The sequence below is a fragment of the Eurytemora carolleeae genome, unplaced genomic scaffold (assembly GCF_000591075.1).
Source record: "Eurytemora carolleeae unplaced genomic scaffold, Eaff_2.0 scaffold316, whole genome shotgun sequence".
Classification (NCBI taxonomy): Eukaryota; Metazoa; Arthropoda; class Copepoda; order Calanoida; family Temoridae; genus Eurytemora; species Eurytemora carolleeae.
In genome coordinates, this window is record NW_019396350.1 from 232,600 (window position 1) to 260,251 (window position 27,652).

Below are 27,652 nucleotides of genomic sequence, written 5' to 3' on the forward strand. Positions count from 1 at the left end.
AAAAAATCAGAGCCGACGGAGGTCACTTTTCAGAGGTTCCAAGACTCCGGGAAGAGATATTGGTAATCTGACTTCATATCCTGCTCCTAGGTAATTATATAACATTATTTTTAAAATTAGAACCAGCCACCATCTATAAAAGGGAGAAAAATGCCTAAAAAGGGTGATTTGTCAAAAAAAAAAAATATAAACACCCCGTAGCCCATGAAAAAATTAATTTTTTGAAATTTTTTTTTTCATCAATGTGTTAGATAATAATATAAATAATATTTTATCTTTTCTTTTCCTCCGACATTTTTTATCCGAACTTGTGAATTTTTGCAATTAAAAAAAAATCAAAAAAAACGCAATTTTTGACACCCTGTTTTGACATCAAAAACTTGATAAAAAAAAAATAATTTTTTTTTTGTGTATTTCAGGGGTCATTGGGAGTATATATTTAAAAAATGGGCTATTTATGTCCAACGAGGCCGGAGATAAAAAATCGAAGCCGACGGAGGTCACTTTTCAGAGGTTCCAAGACTCCGGAAAGAGATATCGACAATCTGACTTCATATCCTGCTCCTAACAAATTATATGAGTCTACGTTCAAAAATAGAACCGGCTGCTATTAATATTGAAAGAGATATTACAAAATGTCTTACTTGACACGGGTTCTTTACTGAATTTTTTTAACAAAGCAGAATTTTTAAATTTCCGCCTTTTTTCGCTCATTTTTATGGTAAAACTTAATGAACAAGGAAATTTTTATAATCTCTCTCTTTTTTTAATAGTTCAGATTTGGGTTTTGAGAGTTAACATTTTTTACAGTTTTTGGTTGATTTTTGCCCCTTGGATTTTTGCATGGAGGTCATTTGAAATTATGCTTACAGTCCTTACAGTTTCTTTAAGTAAGAATATTGAAATTATATTTACCAGAAAGAGCAAACATCTCCATATTCTCCTGCTTCTGTCGTCCTCCCGTCCTCTTAGTTGCGGCCATGAGGACCTTGTCCTGTTCCATATCCCACAAATCAACCTCGTCATAGATCCCGTCCTCTCCTGGTCCTTCACCTTCTTCATCTGACACTGCGTTCTCTAGTTTAGAACCACCCATCCTGTTACTTCCCTTCTTCCGTCGACCCATTTTCTGAAAACATTTCACTTTACAGAGATAAATACGTAAGTAAAGTGTACAGTGTACAGCTTTCTGTGTTCAAAGGCCAATGTACACGATAAACTACATAGGATGCAAAAACAAATTGAAGCAGTACAAATATGTTATTTAGGTCAATAAAACCACGTACAAATGCAAACAAACTGATATTCTTTACATATAAAGGCAATGGGTGAAGAAAGTGGGATAAAATTTAAAAAAGATTCGGAAATTAAATTATGAGATCAAATTAAGGAATCAGAGGTAAAGGACACAAGGGTAAAATATAAAAACAAATAGGTAAAAAGGGTAACAATTTTTAACAGCAAATTATTTAAATAAAGAATTATTTATCCAATTATTAGTTCTAGAAATAAACTTTTACATCAGTCCGGATTTTCTAAGATTCCATAATCCTATATCGCAGAATTCGATTTTTCCTATTCCAGCTAGCATTTCACGAAATATATCGGGTTGATAAAGTTTCCAGCACTTTCCGGTATATGAGGTTGATGAAATTACCACTTGTATTTGTTTGGGTCAGGGTTCCACATACCACCAGCCTAAATATATTTAAGAATATAATATTGACAATTACAGTATTGGTTAAATGGTTGAACGAACTGATGGGGCCAAAATATGTTTTGGAACCTCACATGACAGGTCAGAACTTAAGAATGTTACTCGGAAAGATTTTTTTAATTAGCCGTATGCGAACTTTTTAATTAGCCGTATGCGAACTTTTTAATTAGCCGTATAACCACCAGAGTCCCTAAATCCTGACTGAGGTTGAAATTCACAAGTTAACCTCATTCTAGTTAAGACCATATTCAGTTTTGAAGATATATTTCGATATATATTGTATCCTTCTCAAATTTTGAGGCGTAATGTTTACATTATCACGCGGAATAAATGTCTGTGAGAGTTCAAATAATAAATAGAGCGGGCCAGATCTTAAAACTTGGAAATTTAGTATCTAATTAAAAAAAGAATGCATATCCCTTAGACTAACGGTTTCGGCACAGTTTGACGTATTCTACGGATTGTTTTAACGATTTTTACAAAACATGGGGCAACGCCGGGCTCTTCAGCTAGCTGTGTATATACCTGATGGACATAGTGCAGAGTATGTAGAGGAAGATAAAACTACAATCTGTTAGATCATCCCCAGGTAGGTATCTGTGGCTGATTCCCTGCAAAACAAAAACAATGGATTTTTTTTGCAAGGAATAACAGAATAAAAACCAGGTTTGGCGGATTTTCTAACTATCAATATCAAAATAAATACATGATGTTTAAATGATTCCAAAGAATTACAGACTTTTTATCTGTTTACTAATTCTAGATTTCTGTTGCTATCGAAAAAATCTTTTCCTGTATTTTTTTTTTAAAAGAGAGGTTTTTTGTCACTAGGACATGATCGGGTTGTTACGATCGAACCTCGGAATTTTTTATTGCGAAAATTAGGTGTTTTAGGGGTTTTGTATTTATTTGCCAGGGATTGTAATCTGGCAGCACATTCATCCTTCCACGCTTCATTTATTCTAAGAAGAGGGGTGACAAGATTCCAGTTGCCTAGGCCTGAGAATAGTAGATCGCAGGAATTCTTCTGATATACTGGAATGAGGCCCAGGTGCCATACAGATAGGAAACATCACACTCATTGCTCCCAATCATTTGTAAGCCCGGATTGGATACCTCCAGGTACTTATAGCTGGCAACCATAGACTCTCACTGCTCGTCAACCTTTCATCTCTTCATGATCATTCACTTGGATCAATCCACTTTATGCTTCTTTTTTGTTGAGTAGAAAGCACGCACCCTTTCGCTGAGAGAGATTATTATTATTATTAAAAAACACTTCTGGGGATGTTCTGGTCCCCAAGGAAGTCACACCCATCAGTACTTCCCATCACGATACGTGTACAACCACGCCTGGGGTCGTCTGTTTGTTAATCGCTTAGGGGATGTCTAATTTAAACCCTGGATGTAAGCGCACCGGGTGTAGGGATTTTCGGGAACCTGAGTAAGCCGAATCCCCAGGTTGACATCCACCAACCCACCCACCCCCTCTTGGGACACAGGCCCAGTGTTGAGGGTAGTCTATTTCTGTGTAAAATCGTTCATAGAAATTTCCAATAAAATTCATAAAGGAAAAATATTGGTCTGGCAACCAATCTGTTACGTTTGGTTTTAAATATTACTTTGTTCAATTATTACTATAATTGATAAATTAATATAATATAATATATGTTGGGTTTGAATCATCTATCTCTCTACTATAGTATGTATGTCACGAGCTCGGTTTAGAAGTTTCAGTCTCCCACAACCATCCTGTCCCAGTTATCGTCTCAGGATGTATTTGTTGGCCTTCCCCGAGTACTGCTGTATATAGTATATAGTAGAGATGTTGACAGCCGCCCCTCTGTCATCCTAATCCGCCAGGTGGTTATAACTGCTTAATCAGATGTTGGCTTTAGATGATTTTGAAACCACTGGTTTGTCAGGAGTGCGGCAATCGAACTGGCTGCGGACAAGTGTGCTTAACTTCAGTGATCTAACAGGAACTGGTATCACACACTAGCCACCACAAAACTTGTATTTGCAATCCCATGATTTTATTGTTATATAAAATTATTATCCACCCCCCCCCTCCCATCTTAGGAGAACATTTATACTATATCGTTGATAATTCTGTCCATGCTATTGTTCGTGTATTTTTACTAAAAAATGGCGTCTTTACAATTAACGTGTCTCTCTGATGGAAACATTCGTAAACATCCCTGTTGCAAAGAGAGGAACAGGAAAAGACACAAATTAGTGATGAAACATTAAGGGAGGTCATGGATATATATTTTCAAGAAATCATACACCAATTTTGTTTACCCTTTAAAATACGGTGTACTCAAAAATTAATTTGTTTTTCCCGTACAGTATTTTTTTTGTTTCACAATTAAGTGAATAAAACCCTCAAAAAACATTCCTAACATCTGAAGAAAACCATGATTTTCAACAGGGGGAAAGGACTTTATAACAAAATATAAACCACTGGAAGTAGTGTACCTGGATCCAGTAGATTGGTGTGAAGGGTAGTTTTGCAACAACTCGCCCATCAAATATTGAGTTGAACATAGATAGAAGAGCAGTGAATGCAAAACCTGAACAATTACACGTTTTCTAAGCAAATATACAAATTAATTTGATGTTGAACTAAATATATTGTTTAGAATTAAAATTATAATTTTTACAGAAAAAAGAGAAAGTTTTTAGAAGTTTGTTTTATTTTTGTTCTTGTTAACAGAGTTTTAACAGAATATATATTCTTGCAAAGTAAAAATGGCGAAAAAACAAAATGAAAAGGATTGGTTATTTTACTTACCGATTGCAAACATTGATTTCATCTTGACTAAGGTCATATCCCTGTTGGTGTTCTTCAGCTTCTCCTCGTCCTGCTCCAGCTTCTTCTTCTTGCTTCTGTCCAGAGACACCGTCTCCCCAACTGCCTCCTTCTTCTTCTCCAGCTTCTTGCTCTGCTTCTCTATCTCGAGCTTGAGCTTCTGATACTTTTCTGTTCTGTAGACCAGGGCCCAGGTTACTCCCTTTACAAATATATATATATGAATACAATTAAAGAGAATGTCAACGTTGTTTTAACAAATCTTTACTAAAGGGGCTGTCGACAAAACTTCAAGTAATACTTTGTTCAATAAGTTGGTTCCTGATTTACAACTGCATTTGCCTTTCAAAACTTGAAATAAATAAATAAAATGGTCAACCATCATCCCGCGGAAGTCAGGTTTAAAGGAGTAACAATGAAGAACATAAACCATTCAATTTTCTGGATTAGAAATAAATTCATTATTTCGGTTGCGTAAGTCCACAAGTCTTTTAAAAATTACGAGCAACAATTAAATTCTATCATTTTTTAGTTCGAAAACAAGAATATGATTTTATCTCTGACAATGGTTACTCTGACAATGGGAACCGATAAAAATCGGGCATATGACTTTCACTCTAAATTGCATCGACAGTGGCTTTGAAAAGGAAAGAATTATAACAGTGAACTTACAAACCTTTTTCGGAAAAACGTATTCTCAGAATACGGACAAATTGCTACGACTTTGTTCGATCTGGAATTACTTGAATTAGAACACAATTTCTTATCTAAAACCGTTGAAGTCTAAGGCTGCTGATCTCAACAATTTTCATTTTTTAGAAATTAAATGAGTGAATTTGTCCGGTAAAAAATTAACGAAGAAATAATGTCCTTAAACTTTCCAACTTAAAAAATAACCGTGAGAAAAGATTTATTTCAAACAAGGTTTACACAAACCTCGCCTAGTAGAGCAGTACATATAGATATAACAAGGATTAGAATTGTATCCGACAACATGATTTTATCTGAAATAAAATTTTACAAGAATTGACGCCATTTATAGCAATATTACTTCCGTTTCTACGCAATTATATTACTAATGAGTAGGTACGCTGCTACGCATCTACTTCTGGTTAAAAGAGTCTAAGTATGACTATATGGGAAAAAGAAGGATTCGGCTTAATGGAAATCATCAGGGGAGGCATTCTCAAGCTTCTTAACATACTCCTCCCAGGTCTAAACATCAATCAACCAATTAATCAATAAATCAATAAATCATCAAATCAATCAACCAATAAATTAATAAATCAAATCTAGTAATCAGTCATTCAGTCAGCAAACAAGTCAACCATTCGTGAATCAATGATAGTCAGTAGGTACCTCAAAAGATTAATATATATGAATTCATCAATCAGTAAATCAATAAATCAATAAGTATATCAATGAATTCATATATCAAAAGATCAGTAAATATATCAATCAATAAATCACTATGTATATCAATGAATCTTAATCAATCAAAAGATCAATAAGTATATCAATGAATTTATCACTCATTAGTATCAATGAGTTCTTAAACCAAAAGATCAATAAGTATATCAATGAATTCATCATCAATAAATCAATAAATATATCAATGAGTTCATCAATCAAAATATCAATAAGTATATCAATGAATTCATCAATCAATAAATCATAAATATATCAAAGAGTTCATCAATCAAAATATCAATAAGTATTAAGTATATCAATGAATTCATCAATCAAAGATCAATAAGTATATCAATGAAATCATCAATCAAAGATCAATAAGTATATCAATGAATTCATCAATCAAAAGATCAATAAGTATATCAATGAATTTATCAATAAGTAAATCAGTAAATATATCAACGAGTTCTTCAATCAAAAGATCAATAAGCATATCAATGAATTCATCAATTAATAAATAAATCAATCAAGGAGTCGAGAAATCAAGATATCAGTCAACAGAACTATCAATCAGTTAATTTATGAATCAGTGAGCTCAATAAAACATTTATTATATCAATCAATGCATCATCAATGAATCAACTGTTGAATAAATCAACGAATCAACCGTTGAATCAATCATTTAAATCAATCAATGAATCAACCAATAGATCGTTATTTTAATTGTTGAATCAATTGGCGAAAAACTCAAATATCAATCAATCAACCAATCAATGAATTCATAAGTATACTGGAAGTGATCACTTGAAGATTAAAAATATAAAATATATGCGTCACAATTAAATACCTGGTCATGGGGCCACATGGTGTTAGCCTCAGGGTCGATTACGAACTGTGTTAGTCCAGCATCAAGGGCTTCCTCCCTAGAATAAAGATTGAGCGTACAATTTAAATCTGTATCCTGTTACGCAACGCATCTATTTAGTTCAACGCTTAACAAATTTTTTAAGACCCCCGGCCCCCCCTACCCCGCATCCCAACCAATAGAAAGAGAAAAATTGACTGATACTGAAGTTATAAAATGTTGCATTTGACGCAAATATTGATAGCAAAATTCGTTGGACTCAACAGTTAACACTGCTCCAGCCTTCCCCCCTCCCCACCCTTTCTACTACGTACATGGTCATCTCCTCGACGGGCTGCATGGACTCCCACTTAGCGAGCTCTGTCTTGATGCCGGTGATCCTGGCGGCGGACTGGGCGACAAATCTAAACACAATATCAAGTTAGCATTTAAACAAGGGTAACTTGTTATAAGGTTTCAATCCTCTTCCAACCAAACTGTCTTTAATTTCCTAAATTAAATGCATTGGGAAAAAATTGGATTAACACAGGTTCCATAATCATCAAATAATTCTTACTGAAATTCATCATCAAACATTTTCAAGAAAAATCTAAAATTTTCACTTTAAAGTTTACAACTTTTCTATTTCACCCCACAACCAGGGAAGAATTTACAACTCCCAAGCTCAAATTTATTTTAATATTTAGAAGTTAAACTTACGACATACTCCCTTAATTATCGTGAATACTTACTCTTCGTATCTGGCCTTCTGAGTGACGGCCTGAGCATCAATCTCAGCAAGTTTACCCTGGTCTCCGGGATAGGGAATGGAAAGGGATCCGTAGGATTTCTCAAAAGTATCAACCATCCCGGGGATAGTAATCTTGCTCCTAAACAAATCTTAATTCAAAGAAAAATTTAATCACTTTTAAACCTAGAAGTTCTTCCACATTTTAGATAAGATAAAGGTTTGAAGTGTATTGTTATGAATTGGGCATCGACATCTTTGCATGGAGGAACACTATGTCAATTTTTATTCCTTACCTGTAGACGGCGAAGTCGATTTTGCCAAGAGACTCTGGTAGAGAGTTAACATTACGCATATGCTTGTCAACTTTCATCTACAATAATCGGTTTTTATTTTAATTTATTTTAATGCAGTGGTCGGTTTTTATATTAATACAATAGACGACTTTTCTATTCAAGTTTTCATTTCAGCTTCAAATTACAAGTTTACAAGTAAACCAGAGAAGCTGTTAATTGACAGCTTCTCTTTCCATGTTTATGGGTATCAATGCAGTTTAAAAGCTTGGTAGAGATTATAAAATTTAGTTTGAAAGTCGTCTTCATTATTTTGATATATACGACTACGACTGAAAATAAAATAAATATATTTTTGATGCTCGGAGTAAAATTATGAGGCAAATTTTATCCTCAAACACATTATGCCCATAAATTAAATCATTTTCCCAATAAAGCGAATAAACACAAAAAGACGAACAACCAGTCCTAATATCTGAAGGGGCTTATTTTCAACATTGGAGAATGATGTTTCAAATAAACGTATAACCCCCNCACATCCACACACTTTAGTGCGTTTTACCTTGAGAGCTCCAAAGGCTGCCCTGTTTTCAGCTGGGATCTTAGCTGCAACAACTCCCCAGTCCAGAGCAGTAGTGGCTAGTCTCTTGGCAGACATTTTAGATTCTGGAAAATATAGTGTAGAAACTATCGCAAAGTTGATTATATCTACTGTTCAAAATAAAGAGGGGTCATGTACAGTGGCGTAAATAAGGGGGGTTATTGGGGTTATTTACCTCCCCCTAGAATCCTGGGGGTAGATACCCCATCCTAGAATCCTGGGGTTAAATACCCTCCCCCTAGAATTCTAGGGGTAATTACCCCTGAACATATTTTCAGGCCCTGAATAGCAGGGGTTACTCCATTTGCTGCCNCCTACAGAATCCTTATATCCGCCCCTGGTCATGTAATATAGTAAGAATAAGTCGCCAATTTCAGCGACTGCGCTACGGTAATAGCAGTACAGACCAGACTAACGCGTCAGGGGAAAACAGTCCCCAGTTCTCAAGCCATGCCCCGTGGCACTTGGTCCCCCCTAGTCTGTCCTACACAGAGCACTCGGCCCCCTAGTATATACTACCCAGAGGACTTGGCCCCCTTGTATATCCTACTCACAGCAATCGGGCCCCTAACAACTCCTATCCACAGCGATCGGTCAAGAATTTGTCTTTCACTACCTAAGACTAAATCTTCATTAAAACTTTATAATTTCAAGCAGGGTAGCAGAATATTTTTGATGTATACGCAATGAACAATGAACGAAATCAACAAGAAGGGAAGGTGAAGGATCGCAAAAATGTACATACTTTAAGAGTCTCTTCCTCCTTCTTCTTTAAGGGTTTGAAATATAAGAAGAAGGTGGGGGGGGGGGAGAGAATTGGGGAGTTCTTCAGATACTTAAACACAAATTTAACGATGAGAGTCCCATTACACCACAATAAGTATTTAGATAATGAAACTATTTGAATTCAGACGTAACTGAAATAGTAGAACCCTTTAGTCCTAATTTACTCTTTAGTCATTTTATAGTGTGGGCCTAACCTTACTATATAAAGTTGAAATTAACAACGAGTTGATAACTCAAGGATATTTGAACCATATATTAGCTCACATAAACAACCAGCAAGCCTGGATAAAATATTAAACGTTAAGTTGTGACGACGTTTGTGCAAAATTGATTGATTGATTAACTTTCATTTCATTATACCTAATTACTGGTATCTTAAATCCGTTTGTGCAAAATATACTCCGAACGTCAGACCCATCAACCCCGTGAAGAGATTACTTTCCGTCCAGAAGATTTCTAAAATATGGTGAACTGTCATGGCGACATTTTGAAGAGATATGGGAGTGAGGCGCGGCAGTCGAGCAAACAAGAAGCGAAAACTTTCAATATATTTACTATATTTAAAAGAAACAAAATAGATTAATCATATTAATAAAAAATTATGATTATATACTCACATCTCAGGGACAGGCCCGTAACGTAATTAAAAAATGTCAATTTTTAGTTGTAGATCCTAAAAGTCCAGCGCATTACACACCTAAAAGTTGCAGTTTAGGAGTAAAATAAAAACATAATTTCCGGACAAAATATGTTTGATATAGACACATTTTCCTTTCTGTGATAAATGTGCTTAAAATTTAAATAATAAATATCTTTAAATTTTTTAAACAAATTAAAAAAAAATTTAACCATACTTAAAAACATGACGTTGCCTAAATTTGAAAAAAGTGCTGAAAGGCAATACGCGGTGATTTGAAAACACAGAAGACACAGAATCCACAGAAGCAATGCTCGGACGAACAAAGTTGTGGTCGGAAGAAATAATGGTGAGATGTGACGTCATCTGTCTGCGGACTAAAAAATGGTGTGGTATTGTGTTTATGTTACAGGATGTCCCACGAAACATGACAGTATGCAAGAGGACTTGAATGTCGTCTTGATTTTTGATATAATTTGCTGTGTTTATTTGTCAACCCAATTCTAGAAGTAAATTTCTAGAGATAATAATCACAAAATTCCCCTAGTCCTGCCATTTACAAAATGTGGTCTGCCTTTTTTTGTGCTTTCAATATTGCCCGACATATAAAGAAATTAAATTAATTTAATTAATTAATTTAATTTTATTATTTAATTAATTTAATTAATTAAATTAAATTAATTTAAGTTTTGCAGAAACTTGCTTTGTTGCACAGTTTCAATGTTTTGTCCAGACAATTCAAAATCATGGTGAACGTGAGTTGTAAAACATCAAAATTTTCTGGTGTCCAATATTGTAAGATTTAAACTAAAAACTAAAAATAATGAAACTGAATTTATGAACTGAACTGAGCAAATTAAAACTCGGTTTTTCACGCCGCAGATTTTGTTGATGCCCATATTTTAAAATTATGCCTGAAAATTCCAAAAAGAATTCTATGCGTCTGTAAAATTATTTTTTAAAAATGTCATTTTTCTTGCCTGAGATACCTAAGTGAACAATTTGAAAGTGGCAATATTTTTTCATATTAAAAGAGTAATTTGCTATGTAAGCACCTAAAATACTCACTCTCAACGCCATCTCATTTTAATTGAGACTTGGGAGTTTGACCCCCCCCCCCCTTTTCAAAGAGCTGGACCAGCCACTGGATATATGGAGGAGAATAAAGGGATATGTGGAGGAGAATAAAGAGATATATGGAGGAGAATAAAGGGATATATGAAGGAGAATAAAGGGATATATGTAGGAGAATAAAGTGATATATACGGAGGAGAATAAAGGGATATATGGAGGAGAATATTACATATATTGTAAGAAAAGGTGTAAATTATATGGAGAGAATAAAGCCCGTAAAATAACTTTTTATTTAAATATAAAATACATTTTTATGCATTGCAAATAAATATATTCTGATATAAAAAGACACAATAATATGATAAAACAAACTTTTTTACATTTAACACCACGCTATAGCTTTAAACAAAAGAGAATTTAGAAATATTTTAGGGGGGGGGGGGCAGTGGGAAAATAGCCGAGGAATATTTTTTTACAATTTGTTTATTTTTATTTCTTTCCAGATTTTTTTTATAAAACAAATATTATTGATACATGTATTTATTTAATGCAGAATGCAGATAATCATTTCTCCCATCTTCTTGTTTTCTGGCTGTCCTGTTTTGCTGGGTTAAATCAGTCAAATAAACTTGCCATCTATGATGCAGGCTTATTACGTACTGACATTGTTGTAATGAGAACTTACCTTTATCAGCTGCATTGATTTACATGCATCTCATTGTCTGCAATAATTCAGAAAGAAATATAAAAGTGCTCCTAGCCTTAACTATCCGTGGAGCATAATGTTGCACCCCTATACAAATGTCTAGTTACTATCCTGTTAAAAGCTTATTTGATGAAATGTAAAAAATATTGTACTTTTATGCGTTTATCTGCATTCATCATATCAGTATAATATTTTCTTTGTATATAATTCATCAGGTGGAAGATGATAAAAAAGAATTATTATCAAATATGATGTATTTTGTATATATTAATATATAATATATTACAATTGAGCACAAAATAAATGTTGCTACAGGGTAGCCTGTAAAGAATGAGACTTACATGTATCAAGATATCCATAAAACTGTGGAAGACGACTATAAGACTAAAGTTCATATTTTAAACGAGGGAAGGGTCTAATACATCTCAACATCTTTATGAGTAATCTTATTTCCAAGTTTTTTTTCAAATAATCCAATTTTTCGCCTAAAATTTTTTTTAATTGGTTGGTGCAATTAAAAAGTCCGTTTTTACTCAACAGTCAACAGTCACAAAATAAAAATTGTTCTATGTCAAATTTAGAGCCTCATAAAATTATAGCTGAGGAAAACAATGTGTTTTTCTCTACAGTTTGCCAAGGATCCAAACATTTACTGGCCAATTGTTCACTACCATGGGTCTGTATACTCTGCGTTGAAGGAAATCCTGGATGGAAAGACGGTTGACAGTATTTATATATAAGAATATCCATGAGTTTACTCCTCTGCCGTATAGAGGAAATATAGTTGATGAGGAACAGTTTGTTATCAAATGTGGACACAACTCATGTGCTAATCTTGACTGGAAGTTTGAGTTCAAGCAATGCTCCAGGTGTAACCTGAGATGCTACTGTAGTCCAAGCTGTCAGAAGCTTGACTTGAAACTACGCAAGAAGCAATGCTTTCTCCATCCTGGCATGGAGAATACAGATGAAGAGATGGATTTGATAAAGAAGATTTTTCTGTAGACTAGGACACCTTGAAGGACAGATTAAATTGTCTTCAATTTTATATTATTTTGTTATTTAGATATTGGATACTGTTATTATTTAACTATGGTTCGTTTTAGATTGAAATGGGAGTTAGATCGATAAAGGAGGCTAATTTGTGATAAATAAAAACATCAAAGACATACAAACCTTTGGATTGGTACATTTTTAATCTATGTAATTACCGTTTTTAGCTCCAACAAATTAAATTTGTATTTTGTGTTTTTTTAGAAACACCCTTTAAATTTCTCATATAAACATTCCTAAATACAAAGATTTAATTTTAATATTTAAGCAAGAAAATATTTATGTATGGGATAAATTCATCCGGAATTAAACTAATGAATCCTAGGAGAAGTGAGAAATTATTAAAGTTAATTTAAAAAGTAACCTGGAGAAGATATTCTTTCTTTCTAATTCTTTATTTACTATTTATTTTTTCATCTCTCATTCTATTTGTTATTTCTCATTCTTATTTTACTGTCTCTCATTCTTTATTTGTAGTTTCTCATTCTTTATTTACTATCTCTCAATCTTAATTTACTATTTCTCATTCTTTATTTACTATCTCTCATTTCTCATTCTTTATTTACTATCTCTCAATCTTAATTTACTATTTCTCATTCTTTATTTACTATCTCTCATTCTTTATTTACTGTCTCTCATTCTTTATTTACTATTTCTCATTCTTTATTTACTATTTCTCATCTTTATTTACTATCTCTCAATCTTAATTTACTGCTTCTCATTCTTAATTTACTATTTCTCATTCTTTATTACCTATCTCTCATTCTTTATTTACTATACTTTCATTCTTTATTTACTATCTCTCATTCTTTATTTTCTATTTTTCATTCTTTATTTACTATTTCTTTTCTTTATTCACTATCTCTCGATCTTAATTTACTATCTCTCAATCTTTATTTACTATTTCTCATTCTTAATTTACTATCTCTCATTCTTAATTTACTATCTCTTGATCTTAATTTACTATCTCTTATTCTTAATTTACTATCTCTTAATCTTAATTTACTATCTATTATTCTTAATTTACTAACTCTTATTCTTAATTTAATATCTCTTATTCATTATATACTATCTCTATTTCTTTATTTACTATCTCTTATTCTTTATTTACTATCTCACATTCTTTATTTACTATCTCTCATTCTTTATTTGCTATCTCTCATTCTTTATTTACTATTTTTCATTCTTTATTTACTATCTCTTTTCTTTATTCACTATCTCTCGATCTTAAGTTACTATCTCTCAATCTTTATTTACTATTTCTCATTCTTAATTTACTATCTCTCATTCTTAATTTACTATCTCTTAATCTGAATTTACTATCTATTATTCTTAATTTACTATATCTTATTCTTAATTTACTATCTCTTATTCATTATATTTTATCTCTTTTTCTTTATTTACTATCTCTTATTCTTTATTTACTATCTCACATTCTTTATTTACTATCTCTCATATTCTTAATTTACTATCTCTTATTCATTATATTTTATCTCTTTTTCTTTATTTACTATCTCTCATTCTTTATTTGCTATCTCTCATTCTTTATTTACTATCTCTCATTCTTTATTTGCTATCTCTCATTCTTTATTTACTATCTCTTATTCTTTATTTACCGTTTCTCAGTCTTTATTCATGGTTGTCTCTCATTATTTATTAGCTGTCTCCTTATTTTATTGCTGTCTCTCATTCTTCATGTGTTGTCTCTCATTCTTCATGTGTTGTCTCTCATTCTTCATGTGTTGTCTCTCATTCTTCATGTGTTGTCTCTCATTCTTCATGTGTCCTATCTTATTATTTTCTTAGTTTTCTATCTATTAAGAAAACAAGAGACAAAAAACCTTCAATTTGTTTTTGAAAAATCGAAGTATATATTTATTTGATCCAAATGCTAATAATATAATTCCTTCAATCTTTGCTTAGGTTTAAAGATTTTGAAACAAAACTGCAAAGAAAATAAATAAAAAAATAAAAAATAAATATGTTTCAAATATTTCTAATTCAATACTGCTGTTCTTTGTGTGAAAAAAAAAAACATATTACATGGGATAATTTTGTTCATAAAGATTCCGTTGTATTAACTGCAACAACCGCTAATTATTTAAAATAATCATAAACTTAAAATTAATTATATAACTTGGATTTTTGCAACTAAATATAATCTTTTGTTGTCAATGATCATGTTGCAATTGTGCACCGGAATACTTTCGACGATAACTCATCTTATTTTCAAATAATTCATACATTCCTCACTACTCCAAAAGATGCATGATCCGTGCCGGTACAACAAGTACTGTATATGCATTTAGTCGTACTTTCCAGTCTGGCTACCCAAATTAGAGTCGACCCAGCACGTGTTATGCAACAAAGGCTCATTTAAATGAATTTTTTCATAGGTGGGTACTCTTATATTGTGGATATCTAGATCAATGCTTAATCTCGACCTTTTGTTAATCTGCAGATTAATTCAATCTTAATTCGATATCCTGCATGGTATCGTATACCCTGGAGAAATAATTGAAGTGAAGAGATTAAGCATTGATTCTCAAATTAAAAGGGTCGCAGTGGATATCAAGATCAAGCGATCAGGTTTATGAGTATCCAACTATAAACTAAGGCTGGATAAATATTCAGCGTAATTTTCGTCGCATTTTTGCCTTATTAAGTATAAAGATTCATAATTGTATTTTTTTACATTTTGTTGTCAAGGAAGCACTGAGCAGAGATTTCTCGGCATTCTGACTGTTAGATAGGCCTGGGTCAGGGTGTGATTCTAAAATCAATTATTATGGCAGTTTGTGTATTTTGGAAAAGCGAAACAATTTAAACAAACAAATCTTATTACTCTGCAAACAAACAAAAATTGGCACAAACATATTGGCAATATTTAGATAATAACAATGAAAATAACAATAGTAATGATAATGAGGATAATAATAATGATGATGATAATATATAAAAATAACAATAAATATAATGATAATGATAATAATGATACTAAGAACAAAAATACGGCTTATCATTTTTGTAAAGTAAAACAATTTTGATTAATCTTTCGATTTAAAAACTGGAATATCGGAAAACCCTAGTGATCGTATTTTCTTCAATAATTGTTTATCTCAACCACATTTACACCCTTCTTACAAAGCATAATGTGTTTGCGTGCTACGCAACTATGCGTAGCTAGTAAATATATTGCGAACGCTATTAATGCGTCATATGCATACATTTAGAATATTCAGTTATATTTAGACCGAGTAACAATGAACGTAAGTATCTACATGTTACTCTAAATTAAGACTGAAATTCATTGAATAAGTTGTTTAAATATTTCTCACTTGATTCTATATTCTAATCTGTTTATCAGCGTATTCTATATATCCTCATCTGTTTATCAGCGTGTTCTATATATCCTAATCTGTTTATCAGAGTGTTCTATATATTCTAATCTGTTTATCAACGTGTTCTATATATTCTAATCTGTTTATCAGCGTGTTCTATATATTCTAATCTGTTTATCAGCGTGTTCTATATATCCTAATCTGTTTATCAGCGTGTTCTGTAAATTCTAATCTGTTTATCCGCGTGTTCTATATATCCTAATCTGTTTATCAGCGTGTTCTATTTATTCTAATGTGTTTATCAACGTGTTCTATATATTCTAATCTGTTTATCAGAGTGTTCTATATATTCTAATCTGTTTATCAGAGTGTTCAATATATTCTAATCTGTTTATCAGCGTGTTCTATATATTCTAATCGGTTTATCAGCGTATTCTATATATCCTCATCTGTTTATCAGCGTGTTCTATATATCCTAATCTGTTTATCAGAGTGTTCTATATATTCTAATCTGTTTATCAACGTGTTCTATATATTCTAATCTGTTTATCAGCGTGTTCTATATATCCTAATCTGTTTATCAGAGTGTTCTATATATTCTAATCTGTTTATCAGCGTGTTCTATATATTTTAATCTGTTTATCAGTGTGTTCTATATATTCTAATCTGTTTATCAGCGTGTTCTTTCTATCCTAATCTGTTTATCAGCGTGTTTTATATATTCTAATCTATTTACCAGCGTGTTCTATATATATTCTAATCTATTTATCAGCGTGTTCTATAATATTCTAATTTATGCAAAACAAATTGCCCTGTAATACCTTTGCAGCGACATAAAATTTTAAATAAATAAAAAAGTTCGAAAAAAAGATGAGAAATGAATTGTTTTTTTACTAATATCATTGGATTAATTAATTATATTTTTTTTGTAAAGATGAGTTGATAAATAAGGTTCTAATTCTAATTATGATGACAACCTACTTATTATCCCTAATGAGTGGCAATTAAAAAGTTATATATTCAAGGTTTAGTCAATTATAAATTTTTAATTAAGGAAGAAAAGTTCATAGAACAACTCTAATTTTTTATTGAGCATGGTTGAATTTTTTAACATTTGAATTATGGAACCTTCGGATATCATTTTAAAATAGTGAAATTGAAAAAACCTGAATTTTCCGGGTTAAGATGAATTAGAAGTCCTTTAAATGATAATTTTAATTTAACAAAATTTGAAGAATAATGAGCTAAGTTGAATTTGGTTCCAGTGCTCCAACAAATTGTGTTAGAAGAAAACTTTACAATTTTAAGAATGTATAAGTTAATTATTAGAAAATAAAATTCTTTTAACTACTAAACTTGTTCCATATTAGAAGTATATATGACATTTTCTTATTCCGTAGAATCCCTTTAGACTTTCTCTTCTCAAGTATTTTCAGAGTTTTTGCCCTTTTCTAACATAGAGGATCAAATTTACAGAATTAATTTAATTGAAAAAACTGAGAATATTTGGATCTGGGGGTGTAGTAAATACCCTACTCCATAAGGGTTTCTCAAACCTGTGTCAATCCAGGTAAAACTCAATCTCACTTTGCTATCTATGTCAAACCGGACACAATCTTGAGCTATCAATGTCAAATATTGCCACGATCTCGTTAACTATCGCTGCCAAACACCGGGCACGATCTTGGACTGTTAAACACCGACACAAGCTCGTAAACTGTTCTATCAATGCCAAACCACTGGGCACGATCTTATAAACTTGTATGCTAAATGAGGAACAATTACTTCTCGAACAGTAATCAAAGCGGAGTCTATTCCAACTAATGTATTTTAGATATCTGTGTTACAGATTAAGTTTTGTTTATGTATTTACAAGATTAGCGCGGATACATATAAGCGTAGTTAAGCCAGTCACTGACGTATTAATAAGTTAATCCCAATACAGGTTTAGACATATTTAAAGACATAGCTAGACTAGGTTAATCGCATTACAAGTTTTGCGTAGTTAATGATAAGTTCATTTAGATTTACAGACAATGTACAACGTGATTTATCTAGATATGTTTAGGTTATCAAATATGGGGATTGCTGTATTTATTACAGGGGAATATTGCTGTATTTATTACAGGGGAATATTGCTGTATTTATTACAGGGGAATATTGCTGTATTTATTACAGGGGAATATTGCTGTATTTATTACAGGGGAATATTGCTGTATTTATTACAGGGGAATATTGCTGTATTTATTACAGGGGAATATTGCTGTATTTAATTACAGGGGAATATTGCTGTATTTATTACAGGGGAATTATGTAAAAATGTCGGAAATCGATAAAGCTTAAAACTCCTTTACAATAAAATTTTAGGCATCGATTTTAAAACTAAAGAAACACTTTTTTGCAGTGTGTAGCACAAAAAAATTGAAACGGTCGTGGGGGGGGGGACTAAGCTAAGGTTGGGGGTTACATTGAACTAAAGTACATATAGTATTTCAGCTTGATATCTTGTAAGTTTTCAAATGTAACTTTTTTTCTTGCTTGATTCTTTTTCTCTGCCAAGATCTGTAAATTTATTAATCTATGTCTGTTGTCGATTTATATTGATCTGTAAATATATTAATCTATGTCTGTGTCGGTTTTAGATTTTTATAGATCTGTAAATTTATTAATCTATGTCTGTGGTCGATTTATATTGATCTGTAAATATATTAATCTATGTCTGTGTCGGTTTTAGATTTCTATAGATTTGTAAATTTATTAATCTATTTCTGTTGTAGATTTCTATAGATTTGTAAATTTATTAATCTATGTCTGTTGTCGATTTCTAATAATAGATCTGTAAAATTAATCATCTATGTCTGTTGTAGATTTCTAATATTAGATCTGTAAATTTANAAGTTTTTCTCCTGAAAGGGGGGACGGGCTTTAGTTGCAATGTAAATAAACAAAAATTTATATAAATATATAAACAAATCTATGTTCTAATAACTACAAACTATTAAAAGTTTAGCTAAAATGTAAAAGCCAGGAAATAACAAAAGTATGAAGTGATATACACACATGTATTAAAATCATGTTATATAAAAGCAATTTTAAAATACAAAAAAAAATTTGAATTATATATTAAAATATTAAACTTTGTAACAACAAGAAAAAAGATAATGAAAACTTAACACTTGCCACAGCCTTCAAGTTTTGTATTCCTATATCTTTGCAACCGAATGGTGTACACTTTTGATATTTTAAAATCTAACTATTAGATCTATGAGTAATCATATTTTAAAAAATCCACTGAAAAGAATTGAGTCTTTGCCACAAACTCTGATTTTCTAATCACTATATCAATGGAACCAAATGTTGAAGACCTTAGATATTTCAAACTATGAATTCAGTTAGATCAAATAATCTGAGTTTGAAATTTCAAAGGTTTACAACATCGAGTGCTAAAGATATTGAGGTTTAAATATTTGATTTTGTTCTAAAGACTCAAGTCCTTTTAGGAGAGTTTTCAGTTCCAATATTTACTTGCAGCGGGGTTCGTTGTGTACAACTGGAGTACATGACCAATTTCTTCAAACTACAAATAGTGTGAAAATTTTGAATATTTCTTTAGAATTTTTGAAATTGGGACTATATGCAACAAGTGGCGTATATGGCAATTATAAAACATGCTGTAGATTTAAATAAACACAATTGTTAAAGATTAAAAACCAAAAACATCAACATGATGAATCAAACAATTCCAAGTTAGTTCCAATGCATGGTTTGTGGTTTTCTTGTTTTTAGCCTTGGAAAAATACTTTCTGGTTAATGATTAACTACAACCATGATAATATATAGTTCAAAACATAAATCAATCCTGCTTCAAGGAATCAACTTGATTTTTTATTCAGATAGGATTGCTAGAAACAAGATTGCTAAAAAATTGGTTACTAGAAAAATAAAAACTAACTCCTAGTTAACGCTTAAAAAACATTATTTTATCGCACTAAATGATTAAAATGCAGAAATAAATGCCAATTAAATTATTAAGTTTTAGCTTGGGAACCCACATATGCCTGGAAATAAACTTCCTCTATTAAAGTCAACCCACTTAATGTAAAATTCTTAAACCAAGCTTAGAACATTTTCTTGGTTCTACAGAATACAGACATTCTGATAAACAGAGATTACTACTTTATATATAAAGATATTATAATATATATATATATTATATAGATAGATCCTTTCACATGCTTTCTTTCTCGAGCTTAAGAAAAAAAAGCTGAAAGTTCTTCTCAGAATTTTTTTTTTTTTTTACTTCTTTGGAAAAAAGTTTGAAAATCTGAATAAATCGTTTACTTTTAAACAAAAAGTTTTCCTATTTAAAATGGGAGTGGGCAGNGGGGGGGGGTAAATAACCCCAATAACCCCCCTTATGGCCGCCACTGGGAGTGGGGGAGTGGAGACTGAAAATGGGGGGGTGGAGGGAAGAGGAGGGAGGCAATGAAGGAAGGAGTATATCATAAAATGGAGACGTATGGAGAAGTATATCATAAAAAGGGAGTAAAGGCAAAAAAACTATTTCCACTTGAATGTCGTCTTTCTTTGAAATCATCAAACAATTAATATTTTCTCGAAATATAGATACTTTTTAATATGTTTTCCAATCAAAATAAGTAATGAAAAATCTCATAACATTGCTTTTTATGTCTAATATTGTGTATAAATGTTAAAAACTTTAGAGAGGGGTCATGAAAAAATGTTTTTAAGGTCGTCTTTTAATTTCTTAAATTTGTTTTTTTACTTTACCATATTAAATAAAACCGATTTTTCATATGATAAAAAAAATACGTTTGTATTGTCAATATTTTTGATATGGGACGCTCTGTACACAATAACCTATATGAATACATGTACGTGGCATTTGTACATCAGACAGTTAGGGAAAGCATATTCCTTATTCAAATGGAGTACCGTCTGCAAAGCATGTATATAATAATGTAGTAGTTCTAGCTGGGTCGATCCTTTCTCTATTATATTCCATACTCCTAGGCGGCAACAAAAGATTATTGTGTTCAGATTTTCTTTTTACTTTTCATCTTTGAATGTTTAATCAGGTTTAGAAAATTCAATTACTTATTTCTTATTTGATAATTTCAGCTTTTCAGAAATCAAATTCAAATTATATATTGTAATGGTAAAATATTTGTTAAGTACAGAAAACAGAATTACAAAGTCCATAATTCAGCGATCTAGATTTCAAGGTCAAAGTCAAAGTTCAAAGTCAAAGTCCAGTGTACAAATTCCAGTGTACACGGTCCAGTGTACAAAGTCCAGTGTACAAAGTCCAGTGTACAATTTTCTGTGTACACGGTCCAGTGTACAATAACAGAGAAAGAAACAAAAAAAATCATCGAATGAAGAAAGGAAGGCTGAATAACTTATGTACAGATGTATTTGAAGGCTCATTCTTTGTGGGTCCCCCTGTATATATTCAACTGAAAAGTGCAGTTTATTTATATTTAATTAAAAACTTGAACTTTGTGGCTTCGCCATCTGCTACCAAAATACACAGAATTCATTTCTTAATATGCTTCATATTTTCCCCCCAGTTCGTAAACAGGAATTTAGGGGCCTTTGGGTGGAGAAGGAGGAGGGGGGGGGGGATTATATAGGTTTATTCTTTTCATCTTTGGTATTGATGAGATTCAATGTGAGTATACTTAAAGTAATGAAGATAGGATTCAATGTGAGTATGCTGAAGGTAAGGAGGATAGGATTCAATGTGAGTATGCTGAAGGTAAGGAGGATAGGATTCTATGGAAGTATACTGAAGGTAATGAGGATAGGATTCTATGGGAGTATTCTGAAGGTAAGAAGGATAGGATTCAATGTGAGTATACTTAAAGTAAGGAGGATAGGATTCAATATGAGTATACTGAAGGTAAGGAGGATAGGATTCTATGGGAGAATACTGAAGGTAATGAGGATAGGATTCAATGTGAGTATTCTTGAAGGTAAGGAGGATAGGATTCAATGGGAGTATACTGCAGAAGGTAATGAGGATAGTTTTCAATGTAAGTATACTGAAGGTAATGAGGATAGGATTCTATGGGAGTATTCTGAAGGTAAGAAGTATAGGATTCAATATGAGTATACTGAAGGTAAGAAGTAAAGGATTCAATATGAGTATACTGAAGGTTGGAAGGATAGAAATTCCTATCCGTCCTTACTTGCATCTATACACTTTGATTAAATGTATTTAAATTTTTAGAGGTTACTGCAATTACTTGTCCTAGGAGTTGTACATAATGTACACGCTAGAAGATTACAACCTTTCTATAACTTTGAATCATTCAATATTCCTACAACAGGTGAGCATATTTTTTCAAACTTAGAGATAAATTGTCTCAACCCTAAAATCTCTGAACTATTCTATTACTGGCATGTCTGATTCACAACGGAACATTAAAACTGATAAAATGATTAATCTATAAAACTGTTCAGGTCACTTTGTGAAAAAGTTCAGTTTAAAAAGACAGAAACATTTCTTTACAAAAAGCAAAAAGAAGACGGGGAAAAACCACTTTTCTATGATTCCACTAAACAGAAATATTGGATAGAAATTAAATTGTATATAATATAAATAATTTGGTTCCATAAATCAATATTTCAGGTCCACCTCGTGCACTTACAGTCGGAGCAGACTTAGCAAACAGGGAGATTGGAGTAGAATATTTTAATTCAAATTATAAACCTTTAAATTCTTTTCCTCATTCCTTTTCTTCCCTCTTCTTCATTCCCTCCTTCACATCCTCTCTTTACTATCAACAGACAACTCCATCCTTCTATACTTCTCATCCTAAATATATCCATAATCCTAAATTTCTACTTCCTAATCCTACCCATCTTCTGCCTAATCCTAATCCTGTACTTCCTAATAACGTATCTACTCCTGTACCCGTATATAGACAAGTTCCAGAATCATCGGTGTATCGAGTACCAGCACCTCCCTCTCCTGAATATAGACCAGCTCTAGCTTCTCCAGCTCCCCCAAAAGCGGCTCCAACAGCTGCACCGACTGCTGCACCGACAGCTGCATCAACAGCTGCACCAACAGCTGCTTCAACAACCGCTCCTGTATTTGTTCCCAAAGCTAGTTCTGGATTTGCTCCTGATGATATCCCAAGTTTTTCTCCTGAAGATTTACCTGTCTTTGCTCCAGAAAATGATGTTGGAGATGCATCAGAAACCCCTGACATTACTCCTGACAGTTCTCCTGTTTTTGCTGCCGAAGATGAACCTGCTTTTACTCCTGAAGCTGTTCCTACATTTAACCCAGTGGAAACTCCAGTTTTCACTCCTTTAGAAACTCCTGTTTTTAATTCTGTGGAAACTCCAGTTTTTGTCCCAGAGGACTCTCCAGTTTTCACTCCTTCGGAAACTCCAGTTTTTGTCCCAGCAGAATCTCCAGTTTTTACTCCAGCGGAAACTCCAGTTTTTGCTCCAGACGAAACTCCAGTTTTCACTCCAGTAGAATCTCCGGCTTTTGCTCTAGCAGAAAATCCAGATTTTGCTTTTGAAGGTCCAGTTTTTGATTTTCAAGATGATCAAATCTTTGTCCGAGTTGAGACACCTGAAGATGTCCCTGCTTCCACTAATGACGAAACTAATGAAAATGAAACAGCTTTTTCACCCCATGATGCGCCAGTCCTGCAAGAGGCTCCTGTTTTTATACCCGTTGAAGACCCCAGAGATGTACCTGTATTTGTGGCTGGTGAAGACTCTATTTTTACTTTAGACGAAGCTCCAATTTTTCCTATCGAAGAATCTATTGCTTCAGTGTTTGAGCCTGAAGATGAACTAGTTTTTGCTCCTGTAAATGTTCCTGTAAACGTTCCTGAGAACAATCTTGGATCTATTCCCACAGAACAGGTTTCTCAAGATTCAAACGAGGAAAATTTGATCAGGTAAATTACTTTAATGACATCTCAGGGCCTTATATTACAAATTTAGTCATTTTGATATTCACATTCTGACACGAAAATCAATATGATTTTTCTGTCATTCCTCTTTCAAACCTGAAGCTAACTACAGAGCTTTACATCTCTCTTAATCTAGATATACAGGGCTACAAAAAAGTATGGCAGGGTCAAAAAGGGAGTAGAAGAGTTAAAGAATGGAAAACATTAAAAAAATGTCCAGTGTCATTAGTCATTTGTATTGCAGTATAGATTGCTGGGTTTTCAAAAGTTTTACCTTGGCCTCCTTGCACATACATCCGGCGTATATTTGTTTGTAGCCTTTGGAGGTGATATTGAGATGTGACAGAATATATCTGAATTCTGAATATATCGGAATTCTGAATATATTTGGATCCACTCATCTCCAATTTCTAAAGAAACAACCAGAGAATACTAACTTATAATTGTCCTTCAATCCACTCATAGAAAATGACTCAAATTTACATTGATAATTTGGAAAATAGGTTATTAATGAGTAAGAAACTGACATGACAAGAACAAAACGGGGAATAAGGGTCTACAGATTTTCAAGATTTTCAAGATTGAGACCATGTTTAAAATCTTCGTACAATTTCCAATTCAATGAATCCATGTTTAGGCTTCTAGATCTAAAACTGACAATTTTTTAAACTCCTTAAGTTTACAACTGGAGTGAGTAAATTTGGTAAAAATAAAGATAATCTCTGTTTGCACAATTTTGTATCAGGGTCAACAAACTAGTTTGTAATTTGATTTTTAAGCTTGAGACCATTTTTGATATCTACGTACAATTTCTGATTCAATGAGATGAGTCCAATTTTAGGCTTCTAGATTTAAAAGTTACAATTTTTATGCTCCTACACTCCAGAGCCCCATTCACTATACTAACTTGAGGTCAAACTCAATAAGGAAAAAGCTGTCTCCCAAAAAGCAATTTTTAAGTTAATTGAAAGGCCAAAAAGTGTCTTGCTGCTAATGGTAGACATTGTTAATAAGATTGTAATAAACTGTGATTATGTTTTGCTTTTTACTAGCTCCAGTTGGAAACTTTAGGAGCTTATAAAATTGTTATTTTTAGATATACAAGCCTAAAATTTTAGACTTATTAAATCGGAATTTGTACGTAGATTTTAAAATTAAATTTAAGATTAAAATATTAGAAATTCAAAACATCATCATTATTCTAAATAGTTGTTTGGAAAGAAGAACTCTGATTAAATACATTGAAGATTTCATTAGAATAAATTTTACTTTAATTTGACGAAATAATGATATTTTACAAACATTATTGGAAGAATTCAATGAAAACTAGACAAGACTTCGTTCGGACAATATCCCTCAAAATACAAATAAATATAGTAGGACAAAGCCTTTAACTGCGACGTTTGTAGAACTAAGGTTGGGGATATGGATTGATTGTATTTAACCGTGTTGTATAAGGAATGCTTTGTTTAAACTGTTTGTTCCTGTTTTTATATTGTTATAGGCCAAAACAGTGTTAATATATCACAAAACAGAAACCCCCACCTTAATTATACTCACATTGATAACGGCTGATAATATTAATGTAACAAAGCCTACTTTTGATTGATGAATAATGTTTAGTGAGGTGTTGCTTCCTGTTCAAGATTTCTCAGATGAAATTAGTTTCAAGTTTGAAGATCCATTTGTTGCTGAACTTAAAAACGATGCTGATACTATTGAAGACGAAGATGACACCATTCCTGAAATATCTACAGAAGAAGAATCAACCCCTGAACCAGTCAGTCCGATGGAACTCTTACTGAAGGCAATGCAGAAGCTGAAAGAGATTGAAGAGAAGCATGAACAGGAGGTTGCAGAAGATAACCTAATTGTCCAGGAGCAAAGTCAAGAAGAGGGAAATCATGTGTTTAATGACGATATCAATGAACTTCTTCAGTCTGCAGGTAATCCCTTAAAGGAACTTTAATTACATTATATCCTTTAATCTTTTATCTGAGTAATAATAAGGAAGATATATATCTTGTTTTTCTTTCTAAAAAAGCGTTAAATTATGACAATTTCCTACTTCTCCTCTATAGCCCCAGACATGATTTAAAGGGGTACACTTAAATCGGACATGCGCTTTTAAAATGATGTGGCAATTCAAACGTCGACATTCCCTTTAATGGGTATATTCACAGCAATTTTGATGCGACAAAAGGATATTATATAAATCATTTTACTCATAATATTTTTCTGAAAAGTAAATACTTTTAATCTTGTCGCAATGCACAGAAATAAAACATTGCAAAAAAACCTTCTTGGGAAAAAACATATACTCTCAAAAATCCGGGAATTCTTTTCAGAATAGTCACAATTCTACACGAAGTTCTTGTCCAATAACCTGCAGGATATGGTCCAAAGAAAAGGAGGACTAATAACAATTATCAAAAGATAAAAATGGTTTTTTTTTATTTTAGACTTTGAGAAAAATTGAAAAAACCATTAGAACCTTATGAAAACTTAAGGTCTTGATTTACCGTTATTTATTTAATACATATGATAAAGCTCTTCGCTCGTATATATATATATTATACATATATATATATATGTGTGTTAACTATAGAAGACCAAACGGCTGAACCAAATTGGCTGACATTTTTTGAGGGAACCTTTGAGTACCCCGGTACATAAGCTTAAAAAAACTCGAAATTTTTTTTTCTTTTAAACATCTATTTCTTCCAAAATTCAAATTTTTTATGTTTCTAAAATTCCACTGGCAACGCCCGGCACTCCAGCACGTAAATCAATTTTTCCATTTTCAGGGGAGACTCCTGCTGTTCCCTCGGACGTAGTTCGAAGACAAATACCAAAATACAGACAACGATATAATCTCTATTCAAGACGTAGAGTTTAATCTGGCTTTGCGGTTCCCAGGATTCCTTGCTATAATCTTATTTTGCAAACAAGTCCCTATTTGCAAATTTAGTTCTTATTTGCAATACAAGATTTTTATTTGCAATATATGTTGTTATTTCAATACAAGATCTTATTTGCAATACAAGATATTATTGCAATATAAGTTCTTATTTGGAAATTAAGATCTTATTTGCAATACAAGATCATATATGCAATACAATATCTTCTTTGCAATAGAAGTTCTTTTTTAAAATAAAAATTTCTTTGTAGCAAAAATAAAAAAATTATAGTTTCAATTGATATTTATTTATAATAATAATAACATGATTGTACAGTTAAAAAAGATATATTTAGCATAAAATAAAAGATTAGGTAAAATTTGTGAAAAAAAACATTGAATTCTGTAGAACAAGTGGCATTTGCTATATTTTAACACTGAAAAAATAAAGTTTTAACATTAAAAATGTTAGTGGAAAAAATACACATTTATATATTATTCAAATAGAAAAATGTTCAGCGAAAAATAAAAATAAAAACTTGAATTTACAAACATGTAGGACAGACGTTAATAAATACGATGTGAACTCTTAGATTTACAAGAATACATTTATTTAAATTATTTTCAAACTTTAATACATTCAAGCCCTCGCAACGAATATTACCATAATAGGGCGAGCAATATGAGAATTAAATTAGTTGAGAGGTTACAACTTTTGGATCATAAATCTGAGGTCAAAACTTTTGGATCCTAAATCTGAG

General features: G+C 32.1%; 4 protein-coding genes across 4 annotated transcripts in view; 1 reads left to right on the forward strand and 3 right to left on the reverse strand.

Annotated features, from left to right (window-relative positions):
• LOC111701491 (something about silencing protein 10) overlaps nucleotides 1–1,724 on the reverse strand; it is a gene marked incomplete in the record, with an annotated part of 9,611 nt that extends 7,887 nt beyond the window's left edge. The window contains 1 exon segment of the mRNA XM_023472797.1: nucleotides 916–1,724. Within this exon segment, the coding sequence (XP_023328565.1) occupies nucleotides 916–1,126 (211 nt within the window).
• Nucleotides 1,725–2,211: 487 nt separating this feature from the next.
• Nucleotides 2,212–5,547, reverse strand: LOC111701496 (calcium load-activated calcium channel). The gene is made up of 4 exons (XM_023472802.1): nucleotides 5,469–5,547; nucleotides 4,515–4,734; nucleotides 4,199–4,293; nucleotides 2,212–2,328 (listed from the first exon to the last, which is right to left on the reverse strand). The coding sequence occupies exons 1-4, from the start codon at nucleotides 5,526–5,528 to the stop codon at nucleotides 2,227–2,229; spliced, it is 477 nt and encodes a 158-aa protein (XP_023328570.1). The 5' UTR covers nucleotides 5,529–5,547; the 3' UTR covers nucleotides 2,212–2,226.
• Nucleotides 5,536–8,511, reverse strand: LOC111701495 (ATP synthase subunit d, mitochondrial). The gene is made up of 6 exons (XM_023472801.1): nucleotides 8,390–8,511; nucleotides 7,831–7,907; nucleotides 7,539–7,676; nucleotides 7,122–7,211; nucleotides 6,790–6,865; nucleotides 5,536–5,747 (listed from the first exon to the last, which is right to left on the reverse strand). The coding sequence occupies exons 1-6, from the start codon at nucleotides 8,483–8,485 to the stop codon at nucleotides 5,691–5,693; spliced, it is 534 nt and encodes a 177-aa protein (XP_023328569.1). The 5' UTR covers nucleotides 8,486–8,511; the 3' UTR covers nucleotides 5,536–5,690.
• Nucleotides 8,512–21,738: 13,227 nt separating this feature from the next.
• LOC111701490 (calphotin) lies at nucleotides 21,739–26,959 on the forward strand. Its single transcript, XM_023472796.1, has 6 exons — nucleotides 21,739–21,879; nucleotides 22,282–22,381; nucleotides 22,684–22,726; nucleotides 22,979–23,977; nucleotides 25,616–25,938; nucleotides 26,800–26,959. Exons 1-6 carry the CDS (start codon nucleotides 21,739–21,741, stop codon nucleotides 26,889–26,891), a joined length of 1,698 nt encoding a protein of 565 aa, XP_023328564.1. The 3' UTR covers nucleotides 26,892–26,959.
• Nucleotides 26,960–27,652: the final 693 nt, after the last annotated feature.

Bases quoted from the DNA above. Each gene is read 5' to 3' on its own strand.
- LOC111701496 (XM_023472802.1), bottom strand. From the start codon at position 5,528: ATGTTGTCGGATACAATTCTAATCCTTGTTATATCTATATGTACTGCT. The intron at 4,735-5,468 runs GTTTGTGTAAAC...ATATTTGTAAAG, and splicing joins GTACTGCTCTACTAGGCGAG to GGAGTAACCTGGGCCCTGGT. The intron at 4,294-4,514 runs GTAAGTAAAATA...GTAATTGTTCAG, and splicing joins GAAATCAATGTTTGCAATCG to GTTTTGCATTCACTGCTCTT.
- LOC111701495 (XM_023472801.1), bottom strand. From the start codon at position 8,485: ATGTCTGCCAAGAGACTAGCCACTACTGCTCTGGACTGGGGAGTTGTT. The intron at 7,677-7,830 runs GTAAGGAATAAA...AGATTTGTTTAG, and splicing joins ATCGACTTCGCCGTCTACAG to GAGCAAGATTACTATCCCCG. The intron at 5,748-6,789 runs GTATTTAATTGT...ATTGATGTTTAG, and splicing joins CCATGTGGCCCCATGACCAG to ACCTGGGAGGAGTATGTTAA.
- LOC111701490 (XM_023472796.1), top strand. From the start codon at position 21,739: ATGAAGATAGGATTCAATGTGAGTATGCTGAAGGTAAGGAGGATAGGA. The intron at 22,382-22,683 runs GTGAGCATATTT...TCAATATTTCAG, and splicing joins ATTCAATATTCCTACAACAG to GTCCACCTCGTGCACTTACA. The intron at 22,727-22,978 runs GGAGATTGGAGT...ACCCGTATATAG, and splicing joins GGAGCAGACTTAGCAAACAG to ACAAGTTCCAGAATCATCGG.